Below are 13,962 nucleotides of genomic sequence, written 5' to 3'. Positions count from 1 at the left end.
CAGAATTTTCTTCAATACATCATTTGTGCATAGGCAAATGAGGGTCTACCATAGATCTCTGGCTCAAAATTGAGGAGAATCATTAAGGAATCTCCATATTCTAATATGGTCCTAATTGCATATTCCTCAAGACATATTCAGAATCTTGATGATATCGCTCGAACGGGCTCAAAGTGGTGCTTTTATGTCGATGATAATCAGTGATGGCCCCATAGGCTCTTCTTCCCCTTAGACTGACAAACACACAGTTAGTAGTTAAAACAGAGTTTATTTTAAATCAACTAAAGGTTTTAACCTATACATACCTTTGTAGGTTGTCCTAACGTAAGAAGACGGCCAGCCTAAACAACAAAGTTACTCATGACTTGAGCCACTAACTCTACATCTGGGGGGCATAGGAAGGGCATAGTTAGGATCAATGATAGTGTTCAACTATACCCTCACATGATAAGCAGGGAGAGGCACATTATGAATCATGCTCTCTCTTGGTAAATTGAACATGCGGCTCGTTGCAACCGTGTTACGTTTAGGGCTATCCACCATACACTAAATGTCTGCTTCACCCTGAACAAACATATGACCAAGTTGGTGTGATATGAAAATAATTTAACGTAATCGTATAAACACAAGTAGTATTATCCCTGAAGTAGAAAGGGGAATATGCAGTTATCTTTTCCACTTGGGCTGAGATTCAAAGGTGGCTATGGTACTTGATTCTTGATCAAGTGATTAATTAGAGTGCTTGCGCTTTAACTTGCTCCTTTAACCAGTTCGTTTCTTCTTTTAACTCCATAAACTCTACAAAAAAGGACGTGTATGATGAAGAGGACTTTTGTTTAAACCTGAAGTAATCCTTCTTGGTGACTCCATAACCGACACCTCTAAGAAGACCAGATGGTCAGGAGTCCCTAGTGCCCTCTTCAATATATCTTGGTCATATGTAGAATATGTCTCTTTCGAAACTTTCTAGGACAAATTCTCTTGTGCAACAAATATTCTTAGCATTCATACTTTAAAATATTTATTAAGAACGCGTCACCATCCTATCTATGATCTTTTGGACGCGAGGATTATTAATTTGGCCATCTTTACTTTTCCAGACCAATGCCCACAGTATTTGATGGGATACAGTGACATTTGATCTCTCCTTCTCAGTCACTTCTTGCTCGAGGCCCACATAAGCCAAGCACCCTTTTCGATAGGGATATTCATTCTTCTTTACCCTTTTCTTATTTTAGGTGCCTAATTCCTGTAAAAACAAAGTAGATTTTGGTTAAACGGTACATAGATTAAATCTTAAGGACTATTTAATTTAGAATTATGAATAAATATTACTTGAAATTAAGCATTTATTGGGCTTTATGCCCTCTATTTGACTTCAAATAAAGCGTTAAACAGCAAATTTCAATAACAACATTCAAATTAATTAATATTCAATAATTTGGAAAAACAAAAAACATAGGGCCCTCAAGTCAATTTCAATTACAAAAGGAAAGAATCTATGGCAAAAACAGAAAACATATGACCCAAATGACTTTTTGTTTTTTTACACTAATTGTTATTAAATCTTCACATATGGCTGGCAAGGCAATTTCAATATAACTAGCTATACTTTTAAGTACTAATAAATAGCAAGCCCTCTACAGAACTCACATTAAGACTCCACAAACCAGAAATAAGCAATACTTTCAAATAGAACAAAAATCAAAAGACTTAAATGCAGAGCAATAACCTATTCAACTCACAAACCAACAACTCATGCGAGTTAGAAAAATTCACTTCTGAACAAACAAATTTTTTTTCTCCAATTTATTATCCTACAATCACAAGATGAAGACTAGAAGCAGTGGAGCAGCAAAGCACTAAACACAACTTAGCTTTGGGAAGGAAATACCAATAGATCAATTTGAAGTAATAAAATCCACGAGTTGTACTAGGAAAAATGCAACAAGGTGGAAGGAACCACAAAATTAGATTAGGAATTTTAAAGAAGAACACAACCAACTTGAAGCTATAAAATTTGGAGAACACGTTGTGACGATGATAGAGGACGACCACAGAGCGCAACAATGATGGAGGATAACCATGCAATGCAATGATGAGACAATGATGGAGGAGGAGCACAGAGTGCAATGATGATGGAGAATGAACCACAAAAACAATAGGGAAAGATTGAAAATAATGGGGGGATGGTGACTTAGAGGTCTGGGAGGTCTATGCAGAGTGTGCGAAACAGAACAACGCTTGAAATTTTAAAACAAGGTCGAGCAAAATGAAATAGATTATGGGTTTTAAAACACAATACTTGACAGTTTTCTAATATAACCGTCAAGTATGTTTAACAGATAATTGATGATTATATAGAAAAACCGTCAAGTATTACTCAACTTGACAGTTTTTAAAAGAACTGTCAAATTTTTGTTTTGTATACATAACGGTTCCCTTTAGAACTGTCAAGTTTTCTCAAACAATAATTGACAGTTCTTTTTAAAACCGTCAATTTTTGTTTAGGCAAATTTTGCCTCGCCTTTTTTAATAGTTTTTATTATATCGTTAAGTATTTAGTGTCAAGTATTTGTAATTTTGTAGTTGTGTATACATAATTTAAAACAGTAGTTTAGGGAGACCAAAACATATTTTGTGACAAATAAACAATTTTACTAATTTTCTTAATATTCCTAAATTAATTATTTATTCGTATATTAAAGACCGGACTGGTGGTAGTGCTAATCTCTAAGCATCAAGGGGTGTTTCATAATTAATCCCAATAAATATAAATATAAATATAATATTAATTAATTTAATAACTTTTTTAATCTTTCTAGTTGACTAAATCATATGTATAATATAAAATCCAGCAGAAAATGCGAGGAGAATCATTGGCCAATTGCAAAATAAGATGTAATGGGCTCTGATCATTCCATTCCAAGACTAATAATATGCGTGTCCCAAGACAAAGGAGATGCAAACCATACATATGGCTCTCGACCAGTGGGATTCAAAAAACAAATACTACTCAGACTCATAATTACTCTGAGCACAGAACAGATATTGCAAATCGATCTGCATATGATGATCATGTAATGGAGTTTTAGGAGGCGGAGAATTGGCAAACCACCTCCATAAGAAGATGGTAACCCTATGAATTAATACTAACAGTGAGCCTTTGAATTAATACTAACACATTTTTCATTCAGAATTTGATTTCCAAAAATGTAAATATGCAAGCATGAGTGAGAGAGAAATAAAACCAAGCAAGTGAAGGAAAAGGTAAAAACAGGTAACTAATGAAGCATGAACGGCAAAAATTCAGAGAGAACATAACGCTTGGTATTTTAAAATACATATATATATTTTTGCATTTGGTATTTTAAAGTATTTTTGCAGTGATACCTAGTATGATAAAGTAATATTTAATTAATTTTGTACCTAAAGTATTTTTTTAGTAGCAAAGACTACTATGAAGTTAGGATATTGAGTGTTACTAAAAAAATATTTCAGAGTGTTAAATATACTAAATATTACTTTAGGATATTTGATGCTATTGAAAAAATACTTTGGGAATTTGAATACATAAAAAATTAGTTTATAAAACTAAGTGCTATTGAAAAAAGTGCTATTTAATCCTTATTAATATCAAACAAGAAAACTTTTGAACCTCCTAATGCATGACTTAATTGTGACATTTGATCTCATCTCAAGAGAAATTAATTGTTGTGCTAATTCTTTGACCGGCCATGTTATCAAATAGATATTTAAAGGGAGAATTACAATGAGGTTCCAAGCAAAGGAAACAATTGAAAAACAAGTTCTAAAGGTTGTCATTCTCACTATAGGATTTGTTATTATAGGTTGTTGAGGTTATTATTCGGATCTTTTGGTAATTATTTTTCTTTTGTGGGACTTGATTGTAATTCTCCCATATTTAAACTCTCAATAGTATTGTACGCGCCTAAAAAAATGAGATTAAAAACTTTTAATTAATTTTTTTATGTTTTTATTTTACATATCCTCTTGACCGACATTTTATGACTTCATTTTTCTAATTTTTAAAAATGAGGTTGTTAAAGTTTTTCTTCCATTTCCCTCGCTTCATACCAAACATAAGGCAAATTGGCCCAAAGTTTGAGATAAAATATTCCCCAACTTTATTGAAATTAAAACAATTTCTGATGCACTTTGCAATGAAAAAAAAAAAAAAGAAGCTCATTAAAAAAAATGAAAAAGGTCATTTTGTTTACTACCTCTTGTCTTAATATAAAAGTTAGTTAACTAATATGAATAGATTAAAAAAATTAGTTGAGTTAATTATTTATAATAAATATGTGTTGTTTTTCTTAAAATATCCTTACTAAATGTAAGAGTCAGAACTTGATGAAATTTTTAACATATGCAACCATTTCAAAGATTAGATAAATATAAGAGACAAAGTAAATTAGAGTTTTATATTAGAATCTTATATTTAAAATTAACTTAAAAATCAAAATAATTCTTATATATAAGATGAGTAGTAATTTTTTATTTTTTATTTTTAATTTTCTCGGCTTTATGAGTTTTTAGGGTATCCCCTTCGGTTCAGCCTAAGGTTTACGCGTTGGCAGCTGCCACCTTCACTTCGAATTTGTATCTGCCTCTCCGTCTTGCTGCTGCTCTGGCCGCCTCCTCCGTTTTCATTTCCGAACCACCGTCCCAGGTGTCTCTGTTGGTCGCCGCCAATATCACTAACGACGACCTGAAGCTTCAATTAGGTATGATATTTGTTTGTCACACTTCGGCTGAGTTGATCCTAAGATTTTCTCCTCTTTCCTTGTCAAGTTTACTGGTTGAGCAATTGGTTTCTCTTTTCCTATGGGTAATTAATTTTCGTTTTGCCTGCGTAATGTGTTTTGCCCTGCCCTTTGTGGCTTTCATCTGTTACCATTGGCATCTCCAGATGTTCTCCGGGCGTCCTTTTGCCTAGTCGTTATGTACTTAATTATTGACGCGACATTTTAAAATGTAGTGAGAAGTGATGAATGATTAAGGCGCCGCAGATAATCTGTAGCGTGGTACGCTGTGATTGTTAATATTTTGAAGAGAATATATTGCCAAACGCTCACATCGCTTTGGATTTCTGATTTTTACTTATTGCATACTTTATCTCGGTCATTGTCGGTAAAATTTCCATTCTGTTCGTGCGTCCTGGGGAATGGAACTTCTCATTTTGAGGAGTGAAAGTGACTTTCATGCTGCCCATCTCCACTGTTTAAGTAACCCGTTGATTCAAAAAATGCAAAAGAAGGCATCTATAGCCAAAAATAATTCCCAAGTACACTCTAGGGCATGGTATTTTGTATCCCCTCTATTGCAGGGACTGCAAGTTGAATATCTCAGATCTCTTGAGCTCTTGCTGCCATGAAACTTGTTCAAGCTCCGAGTTCTAGGACCATCGGTTCATGCTCTTAGTTCGTTAAGATGTCAACATTATATGCTCCTTGTTTGTCACCCTAAAATAAATTCCATTGTCTGCAATTCGATCTCCCAAATTTAAGTTGAGACCCATGGTGAAAGTTTATCCTATATCCTCATAAACTAGCTTTTTTTGAGAGAATCAGAGCAGAGATAAGAAGTCACAAGTGATCCAAAAGTATTAGTTTTCTCAAACAAACCTTTGATGGTGCACAAAGGAGTTTGCCCGTAAGTATTGCAACATGAATTGTTGCCTGATTGAAAAACTTTACGCAATGAATGGTAATCGCCAAGCTTTAATTGCTATAAATTTGAACAACAGACATTTAAGAAGTCCAAGCATTGTAAACTAGGGAAATGAAACCAACCGTTAAAGAAACTATAAGCAAAACATACCAGAAGTGGTTTCCCTCCTCTCATACTTTAGTGTTTATGCTGTGAAGTTGCCTATAATCATTATCATAAGTTTATCTTGTTCAGTCGAGGAGATAAACCTGTGTATCTCCTTGATTTTGCAAATGGGCTTCGGGAGATTGAAAATAGGTGTTCCATTTCTCAAGATTTCACAATTTAAGGAAAAAGAACAGTGGTGAAGGTAAATCTGAAAGTTCAGGAGATGATTGAGAAAGAAGGGTCCAACAAAGGGTCTTTCGTGTCACACATCATCTGAATAAAAGCTTCTTATTGTCTTCTTTGCTGCGTAAACCAACCCCCTGGTCCATGCCTCCAATTTCTCGTAATAGGGTCAGGATGGATAATTGGAAAACCATTGAAAAACAATGTGACATGGGTGCCTTTTGTTTATTTTGATGTGGCATTTTTTAGGGCATCTGATTATTTGAATGGTGAAGATGCGGCCAACATGAGGGTCAATTTTTCCTTCTCAAAATGAGAGGATCCATTTCTGTGCTTTGTATACTTTTCCTCAATGACACCCTTTCAAGACAAAAATTAGTTAATAGATCCAGTTATGCTTACGTCACAGTGGGGATTTTCAAAGGATCAGGATGATGGGGAATGGGTATGGATCCCATGGAATCAGATGACGAAGATTAAAACGAGATTTTTGTAATGGAGAGAAATAAGTTTCTGGAAGTTTGGCAGTATGTTACTTAATAAGGAAGCCTATTTCCCGAGTGCTTGTAATAATCCTGGTATATCTACCTAGTGACTAAATAGTGATTTAATCAGAAGTTAAAATAAATTAGCAATTACATATTTTCTGTGATATTTAAATTAACGTGTGCTACTGTGAAACTTGGATGATGAATTGATGCATTTTTTGGAATAATATGATGAATTGATGCATTTTTTTGAATAATTAATTGTTGTCTGATTTCGGGACCCTGTAGACAATAATGCATGTACTTTTTGAAGAAAATAATGATCTGGAATAAGTATTTCATTTATTATGGTTTGTTGCTGATAGATCTAAGTTAATGAGTTGTATATTCATTTTCAGATGCTTCTCTTGAAAGTACCTGGATTAGCTAATTCACAAAATTGATTTCATTATTTGATAGAATTTTCTTTTGGAAGCATCCAAAATGTCACGGAAAGGTTTGATGGAACAGGATCTGAGTAAACTGGATGTAACGAAATTGCATCCACTTTCTCCTGAAGTCATATCTCGGCAGGCTACCATTAATATTGGTATTTTTGTTTTTTGAAATTTGTTCATTTACATAATATTTGACGGCGTTAATGGAACCAAAATAATTATCTCACTCTGTTTTCGCTGTTATTAAACAAATTAATTGAGGGTGACCTCTTTATACCCCCAACTCTTGACACCTGCTGATGAATGAAATTGTAATTATGTCCTGGTAGGCACCATAGGCCATGTGGCTCATGGCAAGTCAACAGTTGTTAAAGCAATATCAGGTGTTCAGGTATTCCTTTATCCATTTTATTTTTATGTTTAATTTTGAGGGTGGTGCATAGGAAGAGATCCTTAATATACGATACTTTTCGTTCCTGTTTGCAAATGGTGTCTGGAATTATCTCTATCATATAATTTCTTATTTACCATTTTGTTTAGTCCACTGAGGAGTCGGGTAAAATTTTTGTTTGGCAGTTGCATCTTTTTGTATTTTATTACTCCTTTCGTCTCTCCTTGTTAATAAATGTCACAAAGACATGCTTCAGTAAAAATAAAGCAACACTATATGGGAAGTCGTTTTGGCTTTTGCGTTGCTGAAACTGGGAAATTGGGAGACTAGAGGATAGAAAGAGTTCCTGCCAAACTTCGTAGTTGATTTTTGGTCTTGTGTTACATTGATGCAAGAGCTAGATTTGGTAATTATTTTGAACTTTCAAATTGATTGCTGTATTTTCTGATCATCATCAAGGTTGTTGCTAATAAATTAGAATTTATTTCCTTATTTAAGTACCAGGTCCATGTGGATATCTGAAGCTTGTCGAATGTGAGATGCCTCTTGGGGAATCACGAAGTTACTATCTTGTTTCAGTAAATGGACTTTAGATAGTCAAGGACTTATTGTGTAGCACTCCCCCCCAAAAACTGGTTTTCTTATCCTTGTAGATACTTGTCTTGATAATTTTTTGAGTGACTACTGTCTTGGAACATATTAAATGGCTTGTACATATCTTTTTCATTTACACGTCCTAAATCTTGAATTCTGAAACAACAAATCACTATGTAATTATGTCAGATTGTATTACTCGTATGTATGGCCCATGCTTTGGATGCTTATTTTAATCAGGTTTTGCTTCTGGTTTCCCATGAATATGTAGACTGTTCGATTTAAAAATGAGTTGGAGCGGAACATCACAATCAAGCTTGGATATGCGAATGCAAAGATATATAAGTGCGAAGATGAACGGTGTCCCAGGCCTATGTGCTACAAGTGGGTACATATTTTGCAATTGCTTTTATCCTCAAGTTGATTTCTGGCTTTATTTCAATGTTGTGTTTAAATTGGATTTTCAGGGCATATGGAAGTGGAAAAGAAGACAGTCCTATGTGTGACGTGCCAGGATTTGAGAACTGCAGAATGAAATTATTGAGACATGTTTCCTTTGTGGATTGCCCGGTAAACTGGCTTTTTTATCTATGGCTTATTATTTTTGCCATAACTAGAAATTTCTTCCCGTGCATTGCACGGACTAAAATACTTGATTAGATTTTAAATTCTAATAAATTACATTATCTAAGGTAGCTAAAGATTCACTTATTATAGGAGTATGATTTTTTTTTTCTTTTTAATTCATTCAAATGGGTTTTGAATTAGAGATGCAGAATTTAGGGGAAACATATGAAAATTTAAAATTATTTATTTCTCCATTTAAGCCCTCAATTGACATACTATTTGATTATGATGCTTCCCATTTAATTCAATATATTTAAATCCCAATTGAGATATTACTCAAATTCAAAATTAATTATTAATTTCTTCATTTGGGCCTCCAATTGAAATCCCATTTAATAATGATGCTCCTCATTTAATTTAATATACTCAAATCCCAATCAAAATATTATTCAAATCTTATTAAGTATATTTAATCTCATAATGTCATACCTGACCCGTTTTAAAATGAATTGGGTATTACAAGTTTTCAAGAATATAGTTAATAGTTAATAGTTAATGATTGTTGATTAATTAAACTCGGTGTTATGTTTTGCATAAGCCTTGATTTTTATTTATGTTCTTTAACATGGTTTGGTAATGGTTTTAAAACTATTGCATGTAATGAAAATTTGATACAGTTTATCAAGAAAGGATGCTAATCATAAACTTAGGTTAGAGGAGTTAAATATAATTTAGTTTTTAAGCCAGGAAAGTGTGACTGTGTGAAGGATCCCCTTGTTTCTGAAAATAAGACTGATACTTTTTAAAAAGCATTGGAATATCCAGAAAACTAAACATAAATTTCTAGCTTTTGCGTAGACAGTTTCAAAAGGCTACAATATTACTGAATGAGGCCATACTCTTTTGCATACGATGTAGAATTCTCGTAGTTCTATAAATGTTTTCATAGATAATGAGTTATGGTTCAAATAATGAGCATTCATCATATATACTTGTAGCTTCCTGATTTTATTTATTTATATATTTATTTTGATGATGAATGAAGGTCTAAACCCTGCTTAACAACTTTGAAAGCCCAGCATCAGTTCTTCAATATATCATGATAAACTAACTTCCTAGCAAAATCAGGAACCTCAGTAGCAGTTACTTGATTTTTTTGTTTTTCATTTCCAATTTCTACAGGGTCATGATATTCTTATGGCTACCATGCTCAATGGTGCAGCAATCATGGATGGAGCTTTATTACTTATTGCTGCAAATGAGAGTTGTCCACAGCCACAGACATCTGAGCATCTGGCTGCTGTTGAAATTATGCGTTTACAGCACATAATAATTCTTCAGAATAAGGTTGATCTAATTCAAGAAAACGTGGCTACCAATCAGCATGAAGCGATTCAGAGATTTATACAGGTGACTTTCTATTAACTGGTGTTTCTCTACTGTTCCATAACTTGCACTTTTCTGTTGCCTACATACGTCTGTCCCTACTTCCCATGCAGGGAACTGTAGCTGACGGTGCACCTGTAGTCCCAATTTCAGCCCAGCTAAAATATAATATAGATGTTGTTTGTGAGTACATTGTGAAAAAGATCCCCATCCCTGAAAGAAACTTTATCTCTCCACCTAATATGATTGTGATCCGATCGTTTGATGTTAATAAGCCTGGGTTTGAAGTTGATGAAATTAAAGGAGGTGTAGCTGGTGGAAGCATTCTCCGGGTAAGTCCTTTGTATCATCAATATGTTTCCATTCTTCTTGTCCATAATATTACTATTACTTTTTTAAACGGAGGTTTTACTCTTCCAATTATGTTCTGAATGATGTTTTCCTGAATTCATGTATATTGTCACGTTTTTCAAAACGGTCAGTCCGCTTCAATATCTCACACGAATGATTCTGCACATACATATTTTTTCATTACCTTTACACAATGGTGGGACTGATAATAATGCAAAGGGCATTTTTTGACGTGAAATATAAGGTTGATGTTTGAGATCCAAGTGGCACTGTAATTAAATCAGCATATCACGCCTGCGTGCGCATGAATTGATAATTATCAGCACATCATTTTTGTTTCGCGTGAAGCTTAGTTGTACATGTCATCTCTTTTCCCCATATTTTCTTTTCTCACAAGATCGTTGGGGGCCTTTATTGTGGGGATTTTTATTCTACCATGTGCACAAACCCAGCTCATACTTTCGCAGGAATAGTGTTTGTTCGGCCAGAGTTTCCATTGAGTAAGAAAGGAAATTTAAATTTCCTAATATGATGGGAAATCTAATACTCGGATGTAATATTTGGTAATAATTTTCCTAATACTAGGGAAATTTAATTTTCGAAGAAACTCCATTGGAAAATTACTCACCAAAAGTAGAATTGGTTCTGCCCAGACGTAGCTTGATATCCTGGTAGTAGTAGATAAATCACCGTACCAAGCACCCAGTGACTATTTGTTGTATTAATGCCGAAATAGCGCACAACTTGCTTGTAAATAGCACGTCTAACTATCTTTTCATTGCAGGGCGTTTTGAAGGTAAACCAATTCATTGAAGTTCGACCTGGAATAGTTGTCAAGGATGAGAGTGGGAATATAAGATGCACACCCATATACTCTAGAATAGTTTCATTATACGCTGAACAAAATGAGCTTCAATTTGCTGTGCCAGGAGGTCTCATTGGTGTTGGCACAACCATGGATCCGACATTGACGCGTGCTGACAGATTGGTGGGGCAAGTTCTTGGAGAGGTTGGATCACTGCCTGAGGTTTATGTTGAACTTGAGGTTGGTGCCTTTTTCTTATGGCTTATCATTCCAAGCATGCAGTGAAATTTTGGGTTGGAAGTTTTGAAATTCTTGAGGGTAGTTTGGTAATGGGATCTTATATTTTATGATTACTCCATCTGCATATCACCTGCTCCTTCGACTAAAGTAAGGACATATAGTACTTATTTTCGTACATGTTGGAGTAAAGAATTTTTGTTATTGTCCACATTTTTTATCGGTTATAATTATTTGATATTCGGTACAACTAAATTAGATATGAGTATTGTTGTGCTCTATTAGGAGTAGTTTCCCGACATGATTTCTTTTTGCTGTAAAGTTTGAATCATCAAATTACAATGGTGTAAAGCAATTAATGTAAATGGCTGTAGTGGAATAAAGCATGTTGAACAATGCGAATCGTCGATGTTGCTCAAGTGAATTGATTTTGTTCCGTTCAACCTGTCTACTTTTGGATGTTACCCTATCACAAATATAATGCTTCCATTTCCATTTCTTGAAAGCCTTAGTTTATCGCTGTATTTTATACTTTGGTGCGTCTTTTAGGTGAACTTCTTCTTGCTTCGAAGGCTTCTCGGTGTCCGGACAAAAGGATCCGAGAGACAAGGAAAGGTATCCAAGCTTGCCAAAGCAGAGATCCTAATGTTGAACATAGGATCAATGTCAACAGGGGCTAGAGTTCTTGCAGTAAAGAATGATTTGGCAAAGTTGCAACTGACTTCCCCAGTGTGCACCAGTAAGGGGGAGAAGATTGCTCTGAGTAGGCGTGTTGAGAAGCATTGGCGTCTCATTGGGTGGGGTCAAATCCAAGCAGGAACCACTATTGATATACCAGCTGCTCCTGTTCTGAGTTAAGTTTTTGGTCGCGACTGACGCAGGTAGAGAAATCAGGTGTAAAAAACCAGAGGAATCTAAACATGTGGAGAGGGAGAGAACTACTGGGGACGATTTTTTTTTTCAAGTGGAGAAGAAAACAGCGTTTGGATTATGAATTTCTATTTTGTCTTCTCTTCGTTTTTTACTTGGCTTTTAACGAGTCTGATGTATCTTTTGATGTGAGCCTTGACAGAATGCAGAATTAAAAAAACTTTTGAAATTTAGATTATGTGGATATAGCAAATGAAAACCTGGTCCGACCAGTTCGATTTGGTCTAGTCTAAAATCATGGGGGACTCGAGGAATCAAGAATTGACCAAGAACTGGTTGAATTGATTATGAACTAGTCCAGGCTGGTTAAAGTCAATAATAAGAAGCGGTTTGTATTGGGTCCCCCCCCCCTTTCCTTTTTGTTTTTGTTTTGTTGAATTGTTTAAATTTAACCTCTACCTTTAAGATATGTTTTATCTATTCTTCAATGGACATCATGATCCGCGAAAAATGGAATCATGGTTAGGGAATTATTATTTTTTCTTTTCGTGATGTCATTACCATGACCTTGAGCGAAATTTAAAGCTTTCTTTAACTATGCAAATAATACTTTTTTAAATCATATCTCAACTCCAAACTTTTTCCCCAGTTAGTTATTGAAGAAAATTTCACGAAACTTGATGAAAGTGTAAATACATGAATTTATTACAACTCCACAAAAGGTCAATGATTTTTCAAAGATTTCATCATATGTTGAGAATCAAGTCTCACAGGCGGTTATCAACAATGGAATTAAGCATAAATTTTTTTTGAGTGAAAATTAAGCATAAGTTTTAAAATACGACTTAAAGTTAATAGCAATTAAAATCGAGCTATTCTCTATTTGAAGTCACAAGTATGTTGAAAGCTAAATTGTTGTCTATTTATATATTATCCATCAACACTTTTCTCCTCAAAATTTATCAAATATATTCTGAAGCTGTAGGAGAGGAAATCAACTCATAATCCCTTCTCATTTTTCTTCTCAAAATCTCCTCTCCACTGTTATATCCAAAATAAATGGTTGAGATTTAATATTTTTAAAAAATATTATTTTTATATTACATAAAATAGGAGAGAGAATGTGGGCAATTATTTAAATATTAAATCCTAACTATCTATTTTTTGATTCAATGGTGGAAGTGGGATTCTGTGAAGAAAATGAGGGAGAGAGGTTATGAGAATCCGGACTCAAGCTGTAGATATTATTTTCTATTTCAAGTAGCATCTGGTCAGTTTTTTGTTGAATGATATTGAGGTGAGTATGAATATATTGATCGATGTGATCATCGAAGAGGAGAGAATAATATTAGGTGATTCCTTGAACAACCTACAAATGCATGCTTCAATCATATCATAGGCAGCCAAGTAGAGTCTAACAAAGAAAGAATGCGATTTCTGTTGTTGACAAAGCAAACATTTCCTCTTCTGTTCAATCTGGTTATAATTATAATTATAATTTTTTGTTAGTTATATTTTATTAGGAATACGACATCACCCTATAATTTTTTTGACTAATTATTAAAATAGATTATAAGATCAAATTATCTTTCAGGTCGGATTTCAATCTCATCCTTATTTTTCAATTATATTATGTAAACAAAAATATTTTTAATTAACAAAAATATTTTTAATTATGTCATCACACAGTTAACAAAAATCTAATTTTTCAGAATATTAACTATTATAAAATCTAATTATAAAATATGGGGCATCAATATCATTGATTCACTTTTGGTTTGAATTTGAATTTCATTTTATGAAAAAAAAAAA

The 13,962-nt window shown here is 33.9% G+C and overlaps 1 protein-coding gene across 1 annotated transcript; it reads left to right on the top strand.

Moving 5' to 3' along the window:
- Positions 1–4,603: 4,603 nt before the first annotated feature.
- On the top strand, positions 4,604–12,437 carry LOC114757104 (eukaryotic translation initiation factor 2 subunit gamma). Its single transcript, XM_028946090.1, has 9 exons — positions 4,604–4,748; positions 6,972–7,101; positions 7,279–7,340; positions 8,206–8,318; positions 8,402–8,504; positions 9,684–9,911; positions 10,001–10,219; positions 11,023–11,283; positions 11,830–12,437. The coding sequence occupies exons 2-9, from the start codon at positions 6,996–6,998 to the stop codon at positions 12,136–12,138; spliced, it is 1,401 nt and encodes a 466-aa protein (XP_028801923.1). The 5' UTR covers positions 4,604–4,748; positions 6,972–6,995; the 3' UTR covers positions 12,139–12,437.
- Positions 12,438–13,962: the final 1,525 nt, after the last annotated feature.

This window comes from Neltuma alba, unplaced genomic scaffold, assembly GCF_004799145.2.
Source record: "Neltuma alba isolate B1F8T4 unplaced genomic scaffold, ASM479914v2 tig00010560_pilon, whole genome shotgun sequence".
In the NCBI taxonomy this organism is placed as follows: domain Eukaryota; kingdom Viridiplantae; phylum Streptophyta; class Magnoliopsida; order Fabales; family Fabaceae; genus Neltuma; species Neltuma alba.
The sequence above is the reverse complement of the archived record's forward strand: the minus strand, read 5'-3'. Positions and strand labels throughout refer to the sequence as shown.

Coding starts and splice junctions, on each gene's coding strand:
- LOC114757104 (XM_028946090.1), top strand. CDS start 6,996: ATGTCACGGAAAGGTTTGATGGAACAGGATCTGAGTAAACTGGATGTA. Junction 7,102..7,278: donor GCAGGCTACCATTAATATTG/GTATTTTTGTTT, acceptor ATGTCCTGGTAG/GCACCATAGGCCATGTGGCT. Junction 10,220..11,022: donor CTGGTGGAAGCATTCTCCGG/GTAAGTCCTTTG, acceptor TTTTCATTGCAG/GGCGTTTTGAAGGTAAACCA.